The 27,779-nt window shown below is 37.9% G+C and overlaps 1 protein-coding gene across 1 annotated transcript in view; it reads left to right on the forward strand.

Moving 5' to 3' along the window:
• LOC122792709 (cubilin-like) overlaps positions 1-27,779 on the forward strand; it is a 3,134,001-nt gene that overhangs the window by 311,823 nt on the left and 2,794,399 nt on the right. Inside the window, exon 14 of the mRNA XM_044060295.1 lies at positions 29-263. Within this exon, the coding sequence (XP_043916230.1) occupies positions 29-263 (235 nt within the window). The remainder of the gene's footprint in view (positions 1-28; positions 264-27,779) is intronic.

Here is a 27,779-nt window from a genome sequence, read left to right on the forward strand (position 1 = left end):
ATCCTTTTTTTTTTTTTGTAATGAACAGATCATTCGGATCACATTCCCATATTTTCAATTGGAATCAAGTACCAACTGCATGTACGACTTCTTGCAAATCCACGATGGGGACACTGCTTCAGCATACATGCTTGGAAAATTTTGTGGCACTACAGTTCCACAAGAACTCTTTAGTTCCCACAATTCCTTATACTTTTGGTTCCGTTCTGATCACTCCATCAATGCTGGTGGATTTACCGTTGCCTGGGAATCTAAAACACCAGGTAAGCTGTCATAACTTGATAAAAAGTGTCCTTCTTTTGTATTTTTATTTATTTATTCTTTTGTTGACTGAGCTAGTCCCACTAGGCTAGTAGCCTCTTCTCAGGGGAGACTCGAGATGGTATTTTTAGTACAAGGGGAAAGTTTTATGTTTATTTATTTATTTGATATTTGTTTACCAGGGTGGTCTGACTGAGCTTAGTAGCCCCTTTTCAGTGGAGGCCCATTGGTAAAAGCTTCACATATAAAAGAAATACAATATTACAGAAAAACCGACAATGACTACATACAATCTGAGACAGTTACATTTGCTACAATTTACAAAAAAAAAGCAAAAACTTGTAGAACCAAACTAGAGAAGAACTACTAGGGTAACACAGAATTAGTCAGTACATAGTCCAACAAATTCATGATAGCATTGGGATTATACAAAAAGTATGATACAGTTCAAAAGAAACTGGTTATATCACTGACACTATTGATCAATGTTGAGAACTATACAGACTTATCTGCAAGCATTCTAGTGTGGTTTATGATCAGAAGACAGACACTAAATAACTAGTGGGAGAGAATGGTGAGTGTGGTGTGGTCTAGAGAAATTAAAGCTGTGGATGTGAGAGGGGGCATAGGTTTGACTTGTGGAATTAAAAAGAGCAGGAGAAAAAGTAGAATACATGAGTTGTGGGAAGGAGAAATAATACAGCATATTATCCTGGGGGTATGCAGGAGCATATTCAGTTGTTATTTAAGTGTGCTTTCAGTAGATTTTTGAATGCAGTGGGATTATTTGTATTGAGAATATTCTGAGGGATAGAGTTTAATTTTTCTGAGATTTGATTTGAATAAAGGGAGTCCCCAAAGTTGTTATTTGATTTAGAAACTTTTAACATGAATTTTTTAGAGCATCTTAAATTTGACCAGGGCATTTGGGAACTTCCCTACTCTTTCTAATAGGTAGCATGGGATCTTTTTCATCCACCTGAGCTACCATCAACTCCAGTAGATAGGACTTCAGTTTAATATCTCATCCAAAGGATAGCACACTTGGGAGCGTAGCACCCTCCATACTGCACTGCAATGTCAGCAAGCAATTTACCTGGTGTGGGAATAAAACCCACAGCCTTCTGCACCAAAGGTGAAGGTTCTACCTTTTGTGCCACTGACCCCACAAAACAGGGTACTGTTAAATATTCATCATATTAATCACTGCAGCTGTAACCTGAGCTGTATGGGTTATATCCTGCCGCAGGACTATTGCAGGTTTACTCTCACGCAGTCCATCTCTGGGATGGATGTCTGCGTTTCTTCTTGCCTTTTTCATGTCTCTCCTAAATCTTATTTATCAAATTATATCCTGCTAAGAATAGAACTCTTATAACTTGGGCTACTGCAGCAGTGATCATTATGGTAAGTTTACTTACATAGTTCAGTTGACATACAAGAGTCAAGTGAGTTTTATAGCACACAGTCTAACTAATTAAAATTGTGTTGCTCTGATTTAGATAATTATTTGAAAAAATATTTGTATAAATTATTTTATACATGCTAGCTCTTTTTTAGATTTCAGTCTTGGTAATAACACCTGTGATTTTATCTGAAATATTTTTTCAGTTTTGCCTTTTTGTCTTATAATCGTTATTGGTGACTTGTTTCTTCCCTATTATACATGGGAGTGTAGCATCAGCTGTCGTCACCTGTTTTATTCAGAGCATAACTGTTGCAGGTCTTCTCTTACACAATCCATCTCTGGGCTGGACGTCATTGTCTCCTCTGCTCTGATGCCCTGATTTCTTTGTCTGTGCCACTGTGTGCTTCCTACTACTCATCTTGGGCACTTTGCCTCCACTATGTCAAGCTTTCTCCGTTACTATGCCTTCACTAACCAGGTTTCTGTCTTCTTCTTCTTTCAGCTGTTCCCGTTAGGGGTCGTCACAGCATTAGGGGTCACCACAGCAGATCATCACTAACCATGTTTCTGTGCTATACAGAAGCAGTGGCCACACTGCTGTTTTTTAAAGTTAACTTTTCAGCTTCTTTGGTATTCTTCTGTCACACACTATTAATGTGTGCCATTTGGCTGCAGACCGTCTGAGTCTAGCTTTGATCTCCTCATTTAGACCTCCCTTTTCCTCAACCACACCACCCAGCTATATGAAGCTGTTAATCTGCTCCTCTCTTTTCCTTTTCTGTCTCAGTTTTCGGCTACTTCTGATTTTTGCCATTTGCTGCCATACTCACTATCTTGTCTGTACTCCACTTCATTCGGTTTACCTTCAGTTTTGCATTCCAGTTCACTATCATTTACTGATTTTCCTGTTCATAGTCTGCTTATAGTGCCACGTTGTCTGCATACAGCAACTTATTTTGATCGACTCCCTCCAACATTTGCTATCTTATTCCAGCACCAGTATGAACAGAGCTGGCCCAGAGCTGAACCTTGATGCATGCCCAGTCCCAGTCTGAACCCCTCTGTAAGTCCAAACACTGTTTGCACTTATGTCATTGGTTCCTTGTACATAGCCTGCACTAAGTCTGTCAATGTTTTTGAGACTTTAGACCATTGCAGACATGCCCAAATCTACTTTCTTGGGACCTGGTAATATGCTTACTCCAAGTTCAGGCATGCCCAGTTGGGCTCTTTCCTCATATTAATCGCCTTCTCCACTTTCTGTCTCACTGCAAACATTGGGCCATTTGTACTGCAACCTAATGTACATTTGAACTGCTCATTTCCTATCTTTCTTTCTATTATTCTGTGTATTGATTTATCAGTCACCCTTTCCAGCACTTCCATGTAGTGTGGCAGGAGTTTGGCATCTCTGTACTACACACAGTTCTGTATATCCTCTTTGGTCTTGTATACCAGCACTAGAATGCTTGTTCAACAGTCAACTGGGATACACATTTTTCTCTATACTGTGATGAGTACCCTCAGGAGCCATTTCTCCCCTAACACATCCAAAACCTTCTTTTTTTTGTAGCACCCCTCAGCTGACCATTAGCTGCTAACAGCTCCTGCCCTAATTCACCAGGTCTACCAGACCTGTCTTTGCCTCACCTGAGCTCTGTCGAGTCAATGCCCTGGGCCAGTGAGGTGATCAAGGACATTGGTGCATAGGAAGTGGGTATCCCCTAACTCCCCTCCCCTATTGCAGTTTTGCAAGCTCCACTGTGACTGCCTTTTGAAGGTGCATGCATGCTTCTGCTAAGGGGCAACCTGCTGGCCAAGTAGTACATCACTTGCAGAGCAAAGCTTGTCAGGCTGTTCTTTTGCTGGTGCATGAGCCAGACTGCCTCCCTCCCCTACAGGATGGGTGACCTGGCATCTGTCAACAGTGATGGCTTTATCCCTCTGCTCCACAGAGCTGCATTTATGCACGCAGCATCTTGATCATATCTGCTGTGACTTCTCTGACCAGTTTGCTTTCACAAACTTCATTTTCATACTTCTTCTAGGGTAGGTTCTTCTTCCTGTTTCATCATACCCTGTTTGTGGTGCAGTACAACTTGTGTGTGTGTGTGTCTTTGTCTATGTGTGCATATGTGATATCCTTATTTTGCTGTGGTAACTGGAATGTTTACTTAGCATATCCCATTTTCAGTGGATGTCTTGAGAGAAATGTTCTAAAAAAATCCATACATCGTATCATATACTCACAAGTACAGGCAGAACTCCATCTGAGTATATTATATGATTTCTTACGTGTACTTGAGCCATATATTTTTTGTGAGATTGACATCCTAAATGTAGGTAAATAAGGACCAGACAGAGGTATATGACTATTAAATATCAGCACTTCCCCAAACTTCAGTGTACCATCTCCATGGTTGCATAAATACAAAAATTCACAAAACAAAAGGAATTAAAGAACAGAGCACACTTAGAAAGTACCAGCAGTGATGTCCTGTGTAAAACTATGATCAGGGAGTTCAGCATCAGGGAGCTGAATTTGTGCATATAAGTCCTCATCCAACTGTAAAATGATGAGGTGTAGGGGAACCCAAAAGATGTACATTAGTAGCTGCTCCTTTTTCCTGAAACAAACCCAATTATATTTAAGGCCTGAAGGAAAAAGGACACTGCTTATGAAGATTAGCAATTATTTTTTAGAAGACAGACAGGAAGTATGTTATGTAAGATGAACAAAATGACTGTTCTGGAAAAGCTACATACAAATACAAGTATTTTTTTTATTATTACTATTATTGTAAACCAAACACATGACAACATCAGAAGTAAAGATAGACTTGAATAACAATGTTTAATACAGTAGTGACATTAATAATGAATAAGATCTACTTAACTAAGAAAAATTTAAGCTTAATTTGATCCTAAATAAGATACTAAAATATATACCATGTTTATATTTGTATGAAATTTCTGCACTCTATCTTATACGTATTTGTTGACCAGGTAGGTCAGTTGGACACACATATCCTTTTCAGTGGTGACCTGGGAGCAATAGGTGGTTAAGTGACTTGTTCAAGGTCACACAGTAGGCAAATGATGGATCAAGGAAACCAAGCTCTGCACTACAGGTACTGCAGCTCACAGCCTTAAACCCTCTAAGCCAACTGCAATGCTATAATTTGTATTGTCTTTGTGTTTGTGCAATCATGGAGTTGGTATTTTAAGTTCGGAGGAAGTATTGAGAGTTAATAGTCATATATCTCTGCCTATTTTATGAGTTATGTTTTGGAAAAGTCTGGTATAATACGACATTTCATCATGTGGAGGCTCCATAAAGGAGATGAAGGATTTACATTATCCATTATCCTAAATAACTAATAACCTGGCCTAGTATGTCTTACTGTAAATAGCCTTCTAGTGAGGGTTACATATGCATGGACCCTGAATCATCCTATCTTCAGCACTAAGCTGCTTGGAATATCTATGGATGAACCTCAGATGATTCACAAATACACAGAGAGACAATGGTCTTCCATCGTAAGACTATAAATACTGAATAGCAGCACCTCATTTCTTCATCTGCACTGAAAGCCCTCCATGTACACAGAGGACTGTTAACATCTAATTCTCTGTGGTACATCAACTGTTGCCCGTTTCAAACCTCTTCTCCTATACCCTTTACTACTGGACACTCTCTAAATCTGTGGACTGTGTCTACCATAAAAGAGTGACAGCCCTCACATTAGAATGAAATAATATAGCCAACTTCTCTGCTTTGCATAGGAATCAGTAGTCTTCATATATGAATTTCAGCTGATGCAGTTTAAGTCAGGGGTATCTGTACCGTAAGTAGACCAACTGCAGGATAACCTCACAGGACTCCCCAGAATGTGAATTCTATTGATGAAGGATTGAAGATGCATTTCAACTTGTTTAGGATATGCAGCAGTATATGGTTGGCAGAGTGCTGTATAACCATCAGCCACTTGGGTGGGATCGTTACTGTTTCTAAACCCAATACAGCTCTGCACCACTTTGATAATGAAAGGGGGATTATTACAAGTTATATCTTTGAATTAAGAGAGAAAAAAAAATCACATGCCAGATTTGAGCATGCAGCCACACATATGATCTCTGCAGGAGGGGAAGATTTTAAACATAGTGAGAGCCTCAGCATAGAACTGCAAATGTATACCTCCCAACCAACCCAGTTTGTTATATGTGTACACAATATGCCACAGAAATTCATGTCTCCGACCATCCCACATACATTATTTTGACCAGTTTCTGTGATGTATTGAGCCAGTTATTATTAATGTAAAAGACTGGGACATGTTATAACAAAAACAAAATTCAGGATCAAAGAATATTTTAACAGCACTGATATTTTTCCAAAACAAAAATATGTTTGTTTCTCCATATACAATTCTGTATAAGCATTTTCAGACTAGAGTGGTTATAAGTTAATATGCAAATGCTTCACTACTGAGATTAATTCCCAGGTACCTACACGGGTGTACACATCTCATAAACAGAATGTGAGAAACCTTAGTTATATCTAGCTGCTTCCTCTGTCACAAGTAACTTTGACTTGGATTTATTAGATATTTATCATTTCAGCACTGCTGCAGTAGCCTTAGCTATATGGGTTATATCCTGCTAATATCCAACTTATCCAATTTATCCTAAATTTTGTGTCTTTCGGCTTTTCCCAGTTAGGGGTCGCCACAGCGGAACTCTGGTCCGCTAATGATTGGTAGTTGATTTTTATGTGCCGAGTTACCAGCCCTGATGCACAACCTTTAACGAAGGTACGCCCATTCACTCATGTCCCCACGCAGAAGACGCTCTAGCTGATTATTGAACCGGACAGCGTCTTACTGTGAGGCAACAAAACTACCGCAGCACTACCACCGCGGGTTTCACTTTATCCTAAATATTGTACTCTAATACTGTACTCCGATTCTAAATTGTGAACCCAGACCCATCTATTTTATTGTACCTTTCATGCTGATCTATTGTACTGTATTGTATGTTGTGTATTGTATATTGTTTATATTATGTATTGTTCATTATAATGTGGAGATTTTCTCCCTGGGCCTCCACTGAAAATGGGCTCACTATAGCCCAGTGGAATGTTCAGGTAAACAAATGCAAATAAATAAATAAATAAATAATAACAGTCACACAGCTTCCAATCTTTAAGGTCTTCTCCACATGCCCAAACTGTAAAACAGCTCAAGCAGAGCTGAAGAAATAGGGTAGTTTACACTCCAAGCCCTTCAGAGCTTTCCTGTTACTGAAGAGTGCTGCTCTTGAAGGGTTTTAAGGATTGACATTTGGCTAAAGCTTCTCCATTGCTGGGCAGATAAGTTCCCTTTGGAGAAAAAAATCTACATATTATTTTCTGACAGAAAGTTATTTTTTTTCTGTAAAAGTATTATTTTGAAACTAGGGAAAAGTGCTTTTATTGTCTCGTGACCTTTTGTCATTTTTACTAGGAGCATTACTTTTTACTTTTGAAGAAAAAATAGTTGGTAAAACTAATTTAAAATTTTTTTTGTCTAAAAGTTATGTTAAATTACTTTTGGGGACTGGGGTAGGTGGTGAAAATACTTCTGACTATGTTTTGTGATGGAAAGTGGAAAAATCGACTTTTGTAAGACTTATTTATTTATTTATTTATTTCAGTCTAATGACTGGGGAAGTCCACTGGACATAAAAAGAGTCAGTTTTCAGTGGAGGCCTGGGGAGAAAAGCTCCAGTAACAATGACAAACATATTAGCATATACAGGCATCTTTTTTGAATTCAGTATAGAATAACCTACCAGTTCCTTGGTTCTTCCTTCTTCCAGCCATAAAAAGAAAAAAAAAATCCATGCAGCCTTTGTCCTTTTGTCAGGCTACAAAATTGCCTCCGACTCAGATGGGTTGACTCTGCTATGGACATTTCTAGTTCCTGTGACCATTCATGCTATTCATTGGTTCCCTCTGGTATAGTCCCTACAACTGTCATGGACTGGGGTTTAGAAACGTCCTCTGGACTGTTGAACTGGCCTTGATGTGCAAGGGAGAAACACTCTTTTTGGCCTTAGAAGAAGGATTAGGGAATACTTGTCTGCCTAGCAAGAATGGAAAACCTGTCCATTGGGAGGTTTTGTCTGCCAAAAGTAAGTATGCTTTTTTTTAAGAAATTCCTGTCAAAAAGAAGTAAAAAATGTAGACATTTATCATTTATCTCTGAGTTAGCTTTGGCAGGAATGATTTATAGAGGTGAGCTCAGGGCTTAGTTCAGGCTCTTTGTCCTGCGAGAGAAATTTAGGACACTGAACAGGAAAATGGTTGTGAGGTGAAAACTTCTGTTTTCTTTCCTCAAGTTTCTGATTCTGAGGAGAGTGTCTTTTATGATAGTCTCGTGGAAGGATTTTATTTTTCTAAAGCCATATCCATATTGAATCAGTTATTTCAGTGGGAACATAATGAGTTTCAACTAAATTAAAAAAAAAATATTATGATTTACTATAATTGAAATTTCCTGAACCTACTCAAGTTCCTCCTGCTCTTCCAGAATTGGAAGATGTATTTATTACTCCAATAGCCAGCATATTGTCCCTAAGAAAGTGTATAGCTTGTACAAAGTTCCATAATCTTATAACTTTTTATTTTTTAACCCTAAGTCAGACCCAGCAGTGATTTTCTTGGTAAATCCAGTGGCAGTCAAACATCTGATAAATGCTAATCCCACCTCCTCTAGTGAGGATGAGAAAGCCTTTGAAAGTGTATTCTTCATCGACACTAATTGTCAAGCCCACATGTTAAAATTTAAGTTTGCGTACATTGAGAGTATTAGGAATATTATGGCTTCTTTTTTCTTGTCTGAGGAAGGATCATCTTTCTGTAATCTTATTCCTTCTGTCTCTCAAGTGAGTAAACATTCTTTGAGGTGTACTTATGATTCTGCTGATACCGCTTCCAGAGCTGCTGCTACTTGAACTGTCCTGAGTATACGATGTAAAAGCCAAGATTTGAATTCTCTGTTAGATAGAGAGGTTATATTTGGACCATCTGCTGTGGAGATCCTTAAAAGTGCAATACAAGAGGGAAGCTGATTCATGGAGTTTCTCAGATTTTTTAGCTCTCAGTCACCAAATTTGCCAAGGGTTTTACAACTGCGTTTGCATCATTTTACAAAAAGCAAAGTTAGCAGACTAAGAAAGATGCTGGTAAACAGACTTTTAATAAGGAATGTAGGGTCTCCAAAAAGAAAGAAGGAGCCCTTCAGAAACAAAAACAGTCTAACATGTCTGAATTACTATGTGTAGAACCCCCCATCCCACCTTTGCAAGCCTCTAATTCTTCACCATAATCTGGCTCTCCATTTCTGTCTTTGGCAACAGACAGTCTGAGACAAATGGGTTTTGAGAGTGATTAATCAGGGATATCAATGGCAGTGGGAGTCCCTCCTTCCTTTTCAGGGGATTCCTCCTCATCCACCAGATCAAACTTATTTTTCCTCTCCTGTCATTCAGCATCTGCTGACTCAGAGGATGATAGAAGATCTCCCCTTTTCTCTGATAGAGAAAGGTTTTTATTCAAGAATGTGTCTGGTATCAAAGAAAGAAGCCTCTTAGATCTTAGACCTTTCTTTTTAAAATCAGTTTGTAAAAGTCCCAAAGTTCAAAATGCTGTCCCTTCACTACCTGTTACTTCCAATCCTCAATTTAAGTTTCTTGGTAACTCAGTATTAACAGATGCTTATTTGCACATTCCTATAGCCTCATATTTCAAATGTTTCTTAAGGTATTCTGTGTTTGGATTACAGTTTCAGTTCACTGCATTACCCTTAAGAATATCCAGTGCTCCAAGGGTAGCCACAAAGTTTCTGGCTCCAGTCATAGCATAGTATATTGCTTACTGAAAGTTATTCACATTTTTCCTTATTTAGATGACTTGCTTATCTTAGCAGAATCTTTCCGAAGTTGTCAGGAATTTCTCACTTAGGTGAGAGATCTCCTTCACTGACTGGGTTTCAAGAGAATATCAAAAAGTCTTTTTTGACTCCTTCTCACAGGATTGCTTTCATGGGGTGATTCGGAGATATCTCAGTTCAAAGAGTTTTTCTTCTCCAGTAAAAAGTAGATCTATAACTAGATCTTTTCTTATTTTTTTTCCATTCATTTCAAAGTTTCAGCATGGGAATCTCTCAGGATATTAGGATTTCATGGCATCCACAATTCTTATGCTTGCTTTAACCAGACTGCACATTTGAAAGATTCAGTGGTATCTAAAATCTGAATAGTCACAACATCAACCTCCCCTTACATTCCGGATTCCTGTATTGGGGTTTGTAAAAATGGAACTGCTTTGGTGGAGAGACCATTTTTATTTGAATCCAGGTCTCCCATTTCCCTTCCACCTCTGGAACAATCTACAACTGCAGGCACAACAGACTTTCCCTGAGGAGCGGTATCTAAGGGAATAAAAGTTGCAGGTCATGTGTAATTAAAAGGACAAACCAAAACACATAAATGGAAAAGAAATGTTGATGGTAATAAACTTCTCAACGCTCTCACTCATCTATGGTTCCCTGGGCAGTCAGTGATTACAGACAGCAACACAATGATGTGGTACATAAACAAACAGGGGGACCTGATCTTACCTTTTGTGCAGACTAGCTATGCTTACCTGGGATATAGCTTTTCAGCACATTTTCAGTCTGTAGCCACCTTATATCCTGTCAGAGTAAAATTTTGTGACAGCCAAACATGATCAGGACATGCTGTCATGAAAGGAAAAAAGACTGTGGGGTTCATCTGGGAATTGATGTAGCTGTGGGGAATACCTCATGGATCTATTTGCCTCCATTCCCAACAAACAACTGATGAAATTCTGCTCCAGGGCACCTTGTAATCAGGTCTGGAAAACGTGTTTTCATTTCCTGTGACAGGAATGTTCCTGTATGCATTTCTACCTTTTCCACTGATATCTAGAGTCAATCTGAAGATTCAGAAGGACTCCCCAAAGATCATTGTGGTGACTCCATTCTGGTTCAGGCACCAGTGGTTCTCCCTTCTTTTGGAAATGGTCAAAGAAAATTACCACAAGCTTCCCCTCAGACTGGACCTACTCACACAAAATAAGGTTTGTTTAATACACCAAAAAATGCTCCAGGCTCTAGGACAAACACACTGTTTATACAGATTAAGCTCTTCCATCTCAAAATTTATCAGATTTCATCAGAATAACAAAATGCTGCTGTTTTAGTGTTTTTTGTTTGATATACCCCAACCTGAAATAATTTCAACTTGCTGCCTGGATGATAGAGTTTTAATATCTTTTAGGCAACCATTTTCTGAGGACATGCAGCATGTATTAATGGAGGCAAAGAGACCTGCTACTAGGAAATCATATAGTACTAAATAGAAGAGATTTTCCATTTGGTGCCAAGACAAAAATCAGGATATTTTTAAGGCTAGTATTTCTCTGATTCTATAACATTTGCATGAATTATTATCCTCTGACCTTTCTTACTCCTCCAGTAAGGTTCATTTGCTGCCCATTTCAGTTTGTCTGCCCATAGATGCCCCTTTTCACTTCCCATATTAAAATGTTTTGAAAGGCATGTTACATACCAGGCCACCCAGAATTAACAGGTGGCTCCTCTTTGTGATCTCAAAATTGTTTTGGAAAACATTTAACTGTTGCTCAATTTGAACCAGCCCATTAGGCTGATTGACGTTCAAAACATGGAAAACAATTTTATTGATTTCTCTAACATTGGCAAGAAGAGTGTCTGAATTGCAAGCTCTCATGATTGGTGAGCTTTATCACATTTTCCACAAAGATGTGGTTTCCTTGAGAACTAATCATTCTTTTATGTTTGAATGTGTATTTGAGTTTACTTAGAACTAAGCTATCCTACTTACACCAGACAAAGGTTGTTTGATCCATCTCCCAATCTTCTTTCTAGAACCTAAAATTGCGGGAGATGGGATTCTTCTTACTTTGGATGCCCACAGACAACTCAGATGTTATTTTGATAGAACTAAAACCTTCAAAAACTCCTATCGGTTATTAATTTCTTATGAAGATTAGAAAAAAGACAACTTGTGCCAATGCAGACTATCTCTAAATGGTTGACACATGCTATTTCCTTTTCTATACTCACCACAAAAAGGAAATTCCAGGCAGAGTCAAGGCTCACTCAACCACAGCCTTGCAGCCTTGACTTTATCAGTGGCTTTTTGGAAAGCGGTGGATTCTAGAAGTATTGTAGATGGTGCTTTGGAAAGCTATGGATTCCAGAAGTATTGTGGAAATAGCAACGTGATCCGCTGTACATACCTTTACAAAGTACAAAAACTAGATTCCAGGTCTAGAACAGACTTTGCTCAATCTATTCTTCAGGGGCTCCTGGACTTCTATCCTTTCTCCTCTCAGTAGTTTAAGCAATGGTAGTCTGCTTATATAGATGATGCTATAGCAGCAGTAATCAAATGCTGAACATAGTACAGTTGTGCAAGTAAACTTACATAACAGAAGAAGTTTGAATGATCACTGCTTAAGTAGTCGCTTCCTCCCTCCATCCACTTTATTTCTGTGTATTTTTTGTTGTCAGCATGAGCACTTTAACTTTTATTTACCTAGCATTAACCTCTTTCAGGGCTCTAACCTCCCTCTCAACTGGCATCAATGCTCAGAAGGGCTTGGTGCCCAAACCCTTGTTTTTCTTTAGCTCAGCTTGAGCTGCCTGATGGTTTGGGTGTGAAGAAGGTGCCTCCAAGGTTTGGAAGCTGGATGGCTGTTACATCCTAGAAAGGATATAACCCATATAGGCAGGCTACTGCAGCACTGATCATTTGAACATCTACTATTATGGTAATTTTACTTAAATAACTGTGCATTCTTCATAAAACCATACACTGTTGGACTTTCTGCCAGGAGCTGCTTTGCCTGAGAATTTTGACTGGACTCAGCAGTCCCACCAAGTCCTTGGGTAGGTTTGTAATGGGATTCATTAACAGACTGATCTGATGTCCTTTTCATTTTTCCTCAATGTATGGGTTATGGATCCTAGCCTTGGATCCTACTCAGATGCATTCTACAGACTTGGGATCCAACTCTCAAGTTCCTCCCTTTACCCATAATGCCCTAGTCCATCCCCAATACCTCAGATCTCATTTGCCGCCATTGCACACAATGTAGATCCTCTCTCGTAGTGTAATTTAACATATAGGTAGCCATAAGTGCATTATTCTACTCATTATTCGATCTCTTACATTCCCTTGTATATTTCTTTATAAGTTAATATATTTCAAACTTCCCTCTAATTAGTTTTTCCTCTTTTTTTCTGCATCAGGCCTTCTACTCTAGTTATAGTAATTTCTATAATTACCATTGCTGGTACTCTTTTTTTCTTTTTCTTTCTTTTCCTACCCGTATTCTTAATTACCATTGGTGATAATTTCTTATCTATTTAAAAAAAAAGTTTTCCTTACTTTGTTCTATATATCTTTATCTATAGTCTTTTATATTATGGCTGATAAGCTGACATGTTTCAAGAAATGCACTCCCTGTGGGCATAAAATCCGTAACTCAGATGCCCACAGGAAGTGTGTTTATTGCTTAGGAGCAGCACACATAGGTACAAATTGTACTATTTGCACAAGGTTTAATTCTAGAGCGATAGCTTGGGTTAACAAGCTTGTTTTCATGGGCTTGCTTCCACATACATCTTTTTCCACATCTGGAGCACAACCCCCCAGCAAATCTTCAAAAGCTCCTTTGGAGCACAGGAAGCATTCTACTCCAGTCTCCAAAAACCTCCTCAAAAGCACCACAAAAAATTCACAAATCTTCGGATCCACATTTGTTGGTTATGAAAAAAAAACATGGACCCTAAGCTTTCAGATCCTAAGCCTTTGGGTCCCATTGTTATATCTTCTAGCCCTACCATCCAAACTATGGATCCAAAACCATCAGATCCAATACCTAGTACATCATACATGCCAAGGACTCCCTCACCTGAGTTTATGGTAGACCCTATCTCTTCTCAGCTCCATTCTCCATTAATGCAAACACCAAGAAAGCATTCAAGATCTCAGTTCACTACATCATCCATCAGGTCCTCCAAGAGTCTTTCTGAAGTAGATGTGGATAGGATGATGAGAAAGTTCCTCAGCACTCAGATCCAGATGTGGGTTACATCGGCTCCATTTCCCACTGGATCCATGAGCCTTGCTGCCACTACCCATACAGTTTTATTTCCTTTTCCAATCCATCCTCTGGTTTTGGTGCCCCAGGAATCAACAGTTCCAAGAGTTCCAGTGTCCAATCCAAAGACAATTTCATCCTCGACTCTGACAGTCTTCCTGACCAGTTCCACTCCTATGACTATTGATTGGGATGAGTCCCGAAAACAAAGTGTTAATTTGGGTGTGGGGCCAGGGTCTACTCCAATGATGTTGAATCCATCCCTGCTTCTTGGAGCCGCTGTGTTTGATAGTTGAGGTACAGTTCCCTCCTTAAAGCACTGATCAGGTCAGAGTCATGATCTACCTGTGCTGGAGCATTTGGCTCTGGTGCAGATAGTCACAGCTTCTCCAGGTCAGTCTGCCTTCAAGGTTGTGGAAAGGGTTTTATCTCATTCTAGGGAACAGGTCTACATCATTGGATTGTACGCCATTTCCCTCTATACTTCTGAGTTCTGATGCCACCAGACCTACTCCACAGGGACAGTCAGTTCCACCTAGCTTTCAGTCAGTTCCCATGGAAGAAGTACCCCTCTCTTTGAACACCTCTCCAGAACATCCCCCTGAGTAGGTTCAACGGAAGAGAATGTGCATGAGGAGGCACATAGATTCCCCTTTGGAATCTCTCACTGAGGATACTGATTTTGATGAAGGTAAAGGATCCCGCAGATCACTACCTGATGATGCATAATTTAGAGACAATTTAAAGATCCTTAAGCAGAAAGGTGGTTGGTCCTCTGATAATCCTTCTCCTGAGATGTCAGTATTTCTAGAGGGTTTTGGTGTTGGCCCATCTACATTTTGGGTGACTCCCCTGGCCAATGAGCTTATTGACCTAGTCTCTCACTGGGCATGGAAGGAACTGGAATTAGTTGAACCTATCCTGTGCCACCCAGACAAGTTTTTAACCCCTCCAAGGGATAAACCTGGCTAGAGCAAAGGAGTCCCTGTCGATGCAGTGGTTGTGGTGGCAGCCACCAAGAAGGAGCTCTTGGAACAAAGCTCCTCTGTCTAATCCCCAACAGAGAATCTGTGATGCTCAACAGATTTGGAAAATGTGTATTTGCTTCAGCGATCTTTGCCCTGAGGTCTCATTTCAGATTGTCATTTGAGGATAAAAAGTCTTGTTTGGCTGCTTCTAGGTTATGTAAGGTGTTTTTAAAAAGTCACCTTCTTGCTTAGACCTCTGGTAAAAGATGCTTCACCTCTCTGGGAATTAACAGCAATACTGCAGGATTTGACTCAAAATCCTTTTGAGCTTTCAGCAAAAATTGACTTGAAGTACCTATCTTGGAAAACAGCCTGTTTAGTGGCATTCAGCCAAAAGAATATCCAAACTCCAGGCTCTTTTGCTGAAAACTCCTTACATTATTTTTCATAAAAACAAGGTTACCTTACGAACCAACCCTTCTTTCCAACCAAAAGTGACTTCTGAATCTAATATTAATCAAACCATTCATCTACCAGTCTTCTTCCCAATATTTCCAAACAAAGGAGAATACATGCTACATCGGTTGGATGTGCATAGACAATTGCACTTCTACTTACACAGAACAAAGTAATTCAGGAAAACAGACCATTTGTTTATCTCTTTTTCACCCAGCAGACTGGGATCTCCAATTTCTAAAGTTACATTGGCCAAATGCATAACGAACTGCATTTCTTGGATTTATTCTCAGCAAGGCCTTTCTCAACCAAACCCTCCTAAGACTTATTCAACCAGATCCATGGCTACTTCATCTGCATTTTGGTCAAGAACGTCCATCAGTGATATTTGGGCAGCAGCCACATGGTTCAATGCTCATACCTTTGTTACTCATTCATATAAAAATGAAGCAAATAAATGCTTAAAGTAATGGAATCCACCAGGAAGAGTTACACAAACGAAAATAAAATCCACACGTCTTTATTGTACGCATACAGATTTAGCGCTTTCATCCAGAGGAACGTGGACTTCATCAGAATGCATTTAGTACTTAATTGATCATTTAAAGACCCATTGTTTGGTATCAAAAGTACTGATAATAAAACCATTACTCAATTTAAAGTGAACCTGCACAAAATTCTTATGAACACTACTGTAATATGATAGAAAAATACGTATGAAATCACATATAAAATCAAGTAGATTTTTGGCTCTAACTGTAAACTTCATGTATACATATATTAATAAAAAATAATCTATTAAATATCCCCAAACATGTACATAAACAACATAATAAAAACACTATTAATGTTAATAAAATAACATATATGATTATCCCACACTATGTTCCTCATAGTAAACACTAAGAAACCCACAAAAAATACCTATACCTATACCTGTAGGATAGGTTTAACAGAGATGTGGTCATTCAAACCGGGCATATTTGAGGCATCTGTTAATTGCCACTTGACCTCCCTATGTCCCAATATTGCCTTGAAATTGCCCCCTCGAGGGCCTAGTCTAACTTGTTCTAATATGGCAAACTTAAATAAATGGCTGTCGCCATTTTTATCCACATGTCTGTATAGGGCATTATTACTGTCTTTCCTTCTTATGTTATATAGATGGTCATATATTCTTTTTTTTAAGGGACCTCTCAGTTTTCCCTATACAGTAACTGGGACATACCATGCACTTAGCCATATATATAACAAACTTAGAATTGCAATCTGAAAAACGATGCAATAGGTGAAACAATAAAGCCACAGAGGAGGATCAGGTGAGAAATTTTAATAATAATTTTAAAAAACAGCATCCGCTTACAACACAAATCAGCACATATAAACGTTCCAAGTTACGGATTTGTTTGTATGTTACTTCATCAGATGTGGGCTCATTGTAAATCAACAGACTTATAAATCAAACCCCTGCTGACATCATTTAATTAATTGACCAATAAAAAACATTAAACCTATTTCAAATGTTAAAGGAAACACTCATTGAAAAAGTTCATTAAAAAATATATGTAAATCCCAATAAAATGTTAAATATTTACATATGTATACATTATACAAAATACTAAAACTCTAAAAAAACTTATTATTTTTCAAAACTTATTCACATATATTAAAAAATGGCAGGTTCCTATTTCAATGAACTTTTTTCAAGAGTCCAACCATTTCTTATTTATCGACTCCATCTACTGGACAGTGTGATGAATTGCACTTGAAGAATGCTCATTTAAAAATAGCGTTTAAAAAATGAACGTTTAAAAAATAAAATTCTTCTTCTTTCGGCTTTTTCCCGGTTAGGGGTCGCCACAGTGGATCACCTGTCCACTCATGATTGGCAGTGGAGTTTTACAGTGTCGAGTTGCCAGCCACCGGGCAGACACACGCACGCACTCACACCTAAGGCCACTTTAGAGTATCCAATCCACCTACAGCATATCTTTGGGATGAGTGAGGAAACCAGAGGACCCAGAGGAAACCCATGCGACCACAGGGAGGACATGCAGACTCCGCACAGAAGGCACCCCAACCAAGGATCGAATCAGAGAACCTCTTGCTGTGAGGTGGCAATGCTAACTGCTGCACCACTGTGGCCGCCCATTTAAAAAATAAAATAAAACCACATATTCTGTTTCCTTAAAATACCCATGTTTGGTAGTGTAATACTATAAACATATTACCCACATTTTAAATCAAAAGATTTTAAATTATTTATAACAAAATTAAAATACAATTACAGAATATTGAATATAAAATATGTGTGCAGACAATATTATATAGAAAAATTAATTAATGTATTGATTGCAACTATAGAGGCTGAGGGAGGAAATATAATTACATTTTCTATAAAATCTCATAATTTAGCTGCTCTTAATTTATGAACCGGGGCAATAGAAATGTATTCATTCAAACCTGACCATTTATTTGCCTGCAATGTTATTTGCCACCAAAGTTCTCTGTACTCGATCTTTTCCTCCCATAGGCCACCTCGCCCATCAATATTTATTTTTTCAATTACATAGAAAAGGAAATTAGCCTTGGGACACTGTTATTTATGTCTAAATAATGCATTTGTTTCTTTTCCATTTGGTATTTCATAATTATGTTCATAGATCCTTCTCTTTAGTTTACGTTCTGTTTTACCTGTATAGAACACTTGTCATACCTGGCACATAGGAATGAGAAGAAGGGGGATGGGAGGTATTAATTAAGAATCATGCCATCCACCACGACTTAGAGTTTGACCTTATTAAACAGGATTCTGATAACCCGTTTAAATTTACAAGAGATAACTTTAGTATTTATAATTTTTGTGATGTAGTTCTAGTTAAAGATCATTTTAGGCTTTTGTCAAAAGGAATTAAATGCATCCCTATTAAAAAAGATGATTTAACTAAAACATTATTAGACGTGAAATTGTTTATGAGGAAAATTAATTTACAGGTGTTTTTTTAAACAAGGTAAAATACCAAATTTCTCCAACATTAAGAGGAAAAGTACATTCAACCCACCCCTCCACCCCCAGATTAAGAATTTGGAGATTTTAGCGGTGAATGAAATCAGGCAGACCTTTAACAAAGTAAGATATAAAAGTAATTTAAACGAAGGTGAGAACAAATTATTACTTGAATTTAAAAACAATAGTAATGTAAGGGTGATGAAACCTGACAAGGGTGGGGGGATTGTTTTAATGGATGTATTTCAATATGATGCCAAGATGAATGAAAGTTTAAGGGACACTGATAAGTATTCGTGTGTTTCCAAAAATTAGATTAATATCTCATACAGAAGAATAGATTTGGTTTTGGAGGATCTACTGGTTGATGGGTTGATAGACCAAACAACACTAAATTGGTTAAAAGTTGATAAACCCAGAATTCCAGCCATCTTTGGGATCCTCAAAACACACAAAGATGGTAAGGACCCCCCCCCCCACTGAGGCCAATTGTTTTTGCAGAGGGGTCTAAAGCCTTGCCCTTTGCCAAATACATTGATACAAAGCTCAAGGCTGTCTGGTTAAAGAGACAAAATATTTTAAGAGATCCCTGGGACTTCTTAAGAAGCCTTAAACAGGAACTTTACAAGAAAAATATTAATTTTTTAACCATAGATGTTGTGGATTTATTTTCCAGTATTCCTCATAATGATGGTTTGAGCTTTTTGGAAGAAATTATTTACAAAGATAATACTTTGACACACAATGAATGTATACTAATTTTACAATTATTAGATATGGTTTTAAAGTATAACTATATCTATTATAAAGGAGAATTATTTCATCAAATAAAAGAGGTGGCAATGGAGGCAATATGCACACTATCTTATGTGAACTTGGTTTTAGCACATTGGGAGGAGAAATTCATTATAGATTCAGTTTACAGTCATTGTTGGAATATGTATAAAAAATTCCTGGATGACATATGCATTTTATGGTTGGCAACAGAAGAAAAAGCCTTGAGCTTTATGAATTATTTAAACAATAAAACAAGTTTTTTAAAATTCACTTATAAATTTAGTAGTGATAGATTAGAGTACTTGGATATTTAAGTCTAAAAGAAAAATGAAGGATTTAATTCAAAAGTTTATAGGAAACGTACTTATTGTAATTCTTATCTACACTACAATAGTTCACATCCTATACACTACAAAAGAAATATAATAAAAGGGCAATACATTAGATCCAGTAGGATGACCTGTAATGGAGAAGACTTCAACAAAGAGATTAAATTATTGAAGGGGATGTTTATGAACAGAAGTTATCCAGAGTTATCCAGAGAAATTACTCCAATTGGTTGAAAAAGAGGTAATGGAAGGAAGAAAAGGAAAGTTCTATCCCATCCTCGGTGTTGATAGTGTTTCAACAGCTGCACCCAAGGAGACAAAAGATGAAAAGGTGGTAGAGCTGTAGTATTGGAGTACAATGCCAGTTCTAGAGGTGTTAGAGATATCCTAGAAAGAGAATGGAATAGGTTTTTAGCTCTTACAGACTTAGATATGATACCCAAAGAGCAGCTGAAAGTGGTGTATAAAAATGCTAGTTGTCTGAAAAACCTTTTAGAATGTGATTATGAAGGAATAAATGGGTTTATTAAAAAGAGGCATGGAACTTACAAGTGTGGTAGGTGTGCACAATGTGCATACATTATGAACAGAGACAGTGTCTCCTTATTAATCAGAAACACAGTATTAAAAAGCAATGAGTTTAGTAATTGTGATTCAAGTGGTGTGGTATGCCTGGCTATGAGCCAGGTATGCCAAGCGCTCTATATAGGTAAAACAGAACGTAAACTAAAGAGAAGGATATATGAACATAATTACGATATACAGAATGGAAAAGAAACAAATGCATTATTTAGACATAAACAACAGTGTCCCAAGGCTAATTTCCTTTTCTATGTAATTGAAAAAATAAATATTGATGGGCGAGGTGGCCTATGGGAGGAAAAGATCGAGTACAGAGAACTTTGGTGGCAAATAACATTGCAGGCAAATAAATGGCCAGGTTTGAATGAATATATTTCTGTTGCCCTGGTTCTTAAATTAAGAGCAGATAAATTATGAGATTTTATAGAAAATGTCATTATATTTCCTCCCTCGGCCCCTATAGTCGCAATCAATACATTAATTAATTTTTCTATATAATAATGTCTGCACACATATTTTATATTCAATATTCTGCAATTATATTTTAATTTTGTTATAAATAATTTAAAATCTTTTGATTTAAAATGTGGGTAATATGTTTATAGTATTACACTACCAAACATGGGTATTTTAAGGAAACAGAATATGTAGTTTTATTTTATTTTTTAAATGCTATTTTTAAATGAACATTCTTCACGTGCAGTTCATCACACTGTCCTGTAGATATTCTCCCCCCATGCTTGATCTGCGTAGTACCTGTGTGTTCCATAAGGTCAGGTGCATATCATAAGGGGAATAGATTAAATTTTCAGAAGGAGTGGAAACACCAGCAACACGCGAAGTGGAGAAAAGACTGGAAGTGGAAACAAACACACGGGTACTACGCAGATCAAGCATGAGGGGAGAAAATGAGACAATGGTAGATATAGAACACGTGAATGAGACAATGCCTGAAATAATAATTACTGAAGGTGTAGTTAATAGTTTGGACAATTTCAAAATTTATAACTACACCAATTTAGCTCTAGGAATTGAACATTTTAAACTATTATCTAGAGGTATGAAGTACTTACCCAAAACTTGTTTCCACTTGGTTGATTGATTAATGGAGATTAAACTATTCCTAAGAAAAATCAACTTAGCTATTATGTTTCAGGACAAATCCTAGCCAGTAGTAACTAGAGTGCTCAAGAAGAAAAGTGTGTATGTTCCTCCTACACGTCCTAGTGTTGCAGTGCATGAGAAAATGGTTACTAAAGAAATATATAGATTACAGAATGACATCAGACATAAGAAAATTCAGGGCAATTTATCAGGTGATGAACTACGTATTTTGAAACAGCTTAAGGATGACCATAATATTAGAGTTATGAAACCTGATAAAGGTGGGGGAGGGGTTATTTATGATGCATTGGAATACGCCACTAAAATGTGTGAGATACCTCAGACGTCTGGTAATTATGAAACAGTTTATATCAATGAAATAGATATAGCTTACAAGGGTATTGACGTATTTAGAAGAATTCTTATTGGATACCGAATTACCATGGACATCTATAGGTTCATAGGTTCATAGAGTCATAGATTAGTACTAAGCTAACTGCTCTTGTGAGACATTTTCAGCCTAGCCAATTATCCCTTGTGAGATTTAAACCCTGCACCTTGTGTTTGTAAGACAAACACCTTTAACATTAATTTTCTAAAGGTTGAACATCCTATACTGGCAACCATAGTGGGGATACCTAAGATACATAAGAGTATTACAAACCCATCCTTTTGTCCTGTAGTGTCTGGTAGTCATTCTAAAACCTTCCCATTAGGAGTAGCTATAGATAAATGGTTAAAGCAAATTTATGAAAAAATACCACACATGATTAAAGATTCGTGGGACTTCTTAGGCAGTTTATCCCCAAACCTTTGGAATGAGGGACTAATTTTCATCACCATTGACATGGTAGACTTATTTTCATGCATACCCAAACGACCAGGGTTAGAGGGATTTTGTAATAGTATAAGACAGTAGCATATTTGGATTGGGATTTTGTCAGCCTCATCCCGGAAAGTAAGATTTGGTACTATATCATAACTGTATTTACTTTGAAGGTGAATATTTCCGACAGACCAGGGGGTGGCAATGGGGGCTGCGTGTGCCCCCATGTTTGCCAACCTGGTCATGTTGGATTGGGAGAACAACTTCATCTTCAAAAGTGAATATTACAAGTACATCCAACATTATTCCAGGTTTTTGGATGACATTTTCATCCTGTGGGATGTCTCTTAGGACAGTATAGATCAGTTTATGGATTATTTAAATGGTACCAGCACTTATTTAAAATTCACATATACATGCAACACAGGAGGTATTGCTTACTTGGACAAATTAATATCAAATTAATCTAGTGGGCAGTGTATAAGGGCAGCCAGAATGACATCACTGTACCTCAATATGGTTGATGAAATTGAATGTATAAGTTCTCTATTTAGTGAAAGGGGGTATCCCAGGTATATGTTTGATGATGTTAAGAAGTATGTTATTAATGAATGGGGTAAAAAATCCCCACCAACTTTAGGAAAGGAATTAATTAAGAACACATCTAGATGCTCCAATGACATTGATACAAACTATCAAAGACCTTGTATATTGGAAAATACCCTCTACATGAATCAAGTAAAGCAGATATTAACTAACAATTGGAGCATTCTTATGGTGGACATTGAAATTAGGAAAACAGTAGGTGAATCACCTTTATTTGTCTACAAAATGGGTTGTAATATTAAGAGAAATTTGGAGCAGGATAACATAACTAGGGGAATTGGTGAACAGACCAAACACACGAGAAGGTGTGGTAGTTGTGGACAATGTCATGCTATTTTAGAGGAGGAAGGTGTTAGTTTAGAGACTGTTAATAGAACTAAGATTACATTTAGGCAAGGAAATTGCAATTCTAAGTTTGTTATATATATGGCTAAGTGCATGGTATGTCCCAGTTACTGCATAGGGAAAACTGAGAGGTCCCTTAAAAAAAGAATATATGACCATCTATATAACATAAGAAGGAAAGACAGTAATAATGCCCTATACAGATATGTGGATAAAAATGGCGACAGCCATTTATTTAAGGTTGCCATATTAGAACAAGTTAGACTAGGCCCTCGAGGGGGCAATTTCAAGGCAATATTGGGACATAGGGAGGTCAAGTGGCAATTATTAACAGATGCCTCTAATATGCCCGGTTTGAATGACCACATCTCTGTTAAACCTATCCTACAGGGACAGATATAGGTATTTTTTGTGGGTTTCTTAGTGTTTACTATGAGGAACATAGTGTGGGATAATCATATATGTTATTTTATTAACATTAATAGAGATTTTATTACATTGCTTATGTACATGTTTGGTGATATTTAGTAGATTATTTTTTATTAATATATGTATACATGAAATTTACAGTTAGAGCCAAAAATCGCTTTGATTTTATATGTGATTTCATACGTATTTTTCTATCATATTACAGTATTGTTCATATGAATTTTGTGCAGGCTCATTTTAAATTGAGTAATGGTTTTATTATCAGTACTTTTGGCACCAAAAAATGGGTATTTAAATGATCAATTAAGTACTAAATGCATTCTGATGAAGTCAACATTCCTGTGGATGAAAGTGCTAAATCTGTATTCATACACTAAAGAAGTGTGGATTTTATTTTCGTTTGTGTGACTCTTCCTGCTGGATTCCATTACTTTAAGCGTTTATTTGCTTCATTTTGTCTGGTTGGTTGATTAAACGCTTTTGTTGATTTATTCTTTGTTACTCATTATAAATGAGGGCTCACTATATAGAATAGAACCATTCCTAACCCCACCTGCTAGGACTGCCATCGCCCACTCCCATCTGCTCTCCACCCTCTTCTATGCTTCCCCTATACTTGCCAACCTAAATAAACTGAACTTAACAGACTCTCTGCCTGCTACAATAGCACTGCTAGATTTGCCACTGGACTGCCCTACAGAACACATCACTGCATAAAACTAAAAAATCTAGGATGGCTAGAGCTATCTAGGTAGATTCAGTATAACCAACTTATTGTGGCTCACAAAGTACTTAACCAACCTGAAAATACACCTGCTTTAAAAAACATCATCTGTCCCCACACCATCCTCAGACCACTTCGCTCATCCAATAGACTTGTAGTACAAACCACCAAATCCAACAACTCAGCCGAGGAATCCATCTTTGCCAACTCTGTAGGCAAAACTTGGAACTAGCTACCTGCTGACATTACAATATACACTACCCTATCTCAATTCAAGAAAGCCCTCAAGCAGTACTTCAAGACTCAATGGCTATGCCCTTGCGCTAAGCCTGACTACATATTTGGTAACACTGGGGTACCAGTATTATATTGTTAATGTATATCTACTGTATTGTAATTTAGTTAACCAGATGATATGCATGTTAGATTATATAACCTACACTACGTGTGGCTAATAGACTGTGCTTAAATTGCTTGTAATTGTTCTTTAGTGTGTACTATGTCAATTTTGCCTGTATAACTTCCTTTGGAGCTTTTCTCCCTGGGCCTCCGCTGAAAATGGACTTGTATCCAGTCGGACTATCCTGGTCAACAAATGTAAAATAAAATAAATAAAATAAAATTGGACTTATTTTCCAGAAGTAGAGCTGCCATTGATTCAGCAGTTCTCTGGAATATCCTTCCATATAGGCCACCCAAGAATTACATAGCTGGGGACTCTGTCCGATATACTGAGAAAGAATGAAAAGAACAACATCCAATATAAAAGGTATGCACTCAACATAACTTTTCATTCTTCCTCAACCCCTCCCTCCTTCCTATCTCCTGGAGTGACCTGATGGATATTTGTTTAGAACCTATAGTTCCCGGTTTCAGCCCTGCTCTAATTTCTGTTCTCCTCTTCTATATTTTATTGAATCGTTAATGGCAGCAAACTCAGTCTGAGGTAATGGGGATGGACTAAACATGATGGGTAGAGGGAGGAGCTCGAGAATTGGATCCAAAGTCTATAGAATGCGGCTGAGTCAGATCCGTAGCCCATAAGTTGAGGAAGAATGAAAATGGACAACACAGATGCCTAGTTATGGTGAGTACATCACTTATTTGTTGAATGGCATTATTTGCTTAGGATGTGGTGAGAAACATTAAGATATCATCTCCTCTTTTAAACCCCCTATGAAACTAAAGTCTGATGTATTCAGTACTGAACATTGATATATTTTAAACAGAATTTCTTCTAACATAACAAAAATTTACATTTGCAGAGAAGCAATTCACTGTGCAATTGTTGAATTTCTCTAAAGTGCTAAACTATAATATAACAGCTAAAGGGGTGCTAATCACTTACTGAATATGTTGAATATTCATTCACTCTATCATTCATTCTGATTATTGACCTAACCAAATGAAAGGATGTAGAAGAGCAAGAATTCACTGGGCACAAGGAATAGAAAACCCACCTACTGAAGCATGGACACACACACTGACTCCCACACTGTACCCATTCCTGGGGACAATTTAGATGATCACCTGGTCTGATGTCTTTTCTGTCCATTCCTCAGCTGATGGGTTTCTAATCTGACCTATATCCAACTTCGGACACTTTTTTCAGACTTAGGATCCATAACTAAGGCTTCTCTCCTTACCCACAATCCCCTCCATACACTGATATTAGCTCAGATTTTATTTGCCAATCATACAGTTCAGACGTGATTCATTGGATTAGGCTTCTAGTCAGCTTTTGGGGGCTTTTTTAGTATATCATTCTCTTTTTCCAATGGAGTTCTTTGCCTTCCCATACTCATACAAATAATGTACGTATATATATATATATATATATATATATATATATATATATATATATATATATATATGTATCTATTTATGGAAGGAATACATGCATATGGTCGTAGACAACATCTCCAACCATTACATTCTCCGAACCTATATGTCGAAACTCACAGTAGCGAACGCTCAGAATGTCGAGCATAACTCAGAATTCGACATTCCTGGCCGGCGTTTGGTATTCATGGGTTCGACATCTGAAAATTCGACTTTCTGCAAACTGAGGTCGCTGCCTTCGACATTTAGGACGTCGGACAAAGTACGTTCTCCTAAATGCATGTATTCCTATATACATATATATATATATATATATATATATATATACACACACACACACACACACACACAATCAAACAACTTTTTCCCTCTAGGCCTCCTTTGCACCTTCTTTGTTTCCTTTCCTTTCCTTTCTTTTCTATTACCAGTTTTATCTAGTAGTTCTTTTTATCATTGCTGGCATTCTTTCCTTGGTGTAAATTTTTACACCAATCTCCTTTGCTTGATTTATGCTTTTTTACTGTTGCTGATAGTGTTTTTCTGTGCATCTTCTTTTTTTCCTTACATGGACTATGTCAGACAAGCTTGTGTGTTTTAAAAAGTGTGTAACTTGTAGTCATAAGATGCCAAGTTCTGATTCTCATTTAAAATGTATATATTGTTTGGGGACAGCTCATCTAGAAGAAGATTGTTTAATTGCAGAGCATTTGGTCATTGAGCCATGACTGAATGTCAGAACAAGCTTGTGTTCAAAGGTCTCATTCTTTCTGACTTCTCAAAATCTGCATCTGGAGCTTCCCCATATGGGGAGAAAGTCCTCAGACAAACACAACAGGACAAGAGCAACAGGTCAAAAGAAAAGGGCAGAGAAATGAGGGAGTGATCCCATGATTGTTCTCTTTTGTCTGTATTATCTTTGGCTGTGATGGCAAAAACATCCAACCATTCAGATCCTATTAATGTCTCAGATCTGATTTCATTGTGGTCCAAGACTCCTCCCTTACAGGAACTAAGGTTTTCCCCTGGATCCCGTCTCTTCTAGGCTGTGGTCACTCTTTCTACAGGATCGATCCTTACAGACAACATTTTAATCATTGAGGTCCATCAGGTCTACCGTAAGCTAGACAGAAGCTGATGTGGATAGAATGATGAGGAAGTTCCTCAGGACACAGTTTTAGTGGGGAGTTCTTCCAGCTCCATCTCCCATTGCACCTGTGAACTTAGGACCCTCTCCCTTGCCTATGGCTACTCTTACCCTGATTCAACCTCCAGGTTCAGAGATATTGGAGCTAGGTTCTTCCGGGTTGTCTGTGTCAGATCCGAAGTTGTGGTCATCTTTGAGTCTGACATTGTCTCTGATTCAGTCGGCTCTTATTTCTTTAGAGCCAGGAGGATCTAGGAGTCAAAGCTTCAGCATCAAGTCTAGGGTTAAGGGTTTGACTCCAGAGTTTTCAGAGACATCCTTTTTCCTCAGGGTAAGATAGCTCAGCTCTGGCTTCAGTCTTGGGTCAGAGTTGGGAATGTGCTGTTGGTCATAATTGTGGGACAGCTTTGGTTCTTACCGGAGTGATCTTCGGTTCCCCCTCAGCATCTGCCTTTGAGGTGGTGGAGAGCGCTGTTTCTGTCCAGGGCTAAAGAGCAGATATCTCTACCCCTCTTGGCTCCATTTGCTCCACAACTGAAAGCCCTGGGTCCTGATCCTGTACAGCCCAACCCATCAGGACAACTGGTTCAAACTAGCTTGAGACAGTCCTCATTCAGGACTCCTCTCAGACGTCTAAGTCCTCTTCAGACCTTCCCCCTACAGAGGCTCCCTAGAAGCATACGTGTAAGAGGAGACACACTGAATCTCCCCAGGAGTCCTTGACAGAAGACACAGATTTTGATGAAGAGGAGTG

Source organism: Protopterus annectens, chromosome 2.part0 (assembly GCF_019279795.1).
Source record: "Protopterus annectens isolate FY-2018-M chromosome 2.part0, PAN1.0, whole genome shotgun sequence".
Classification (NCBI taxonomy): domain Eukaryota; kingdom Metazoa; phylum Chordata; order Ceratodontiformes; family Protopteridae; genus Protopterus; species Protopterus annectens.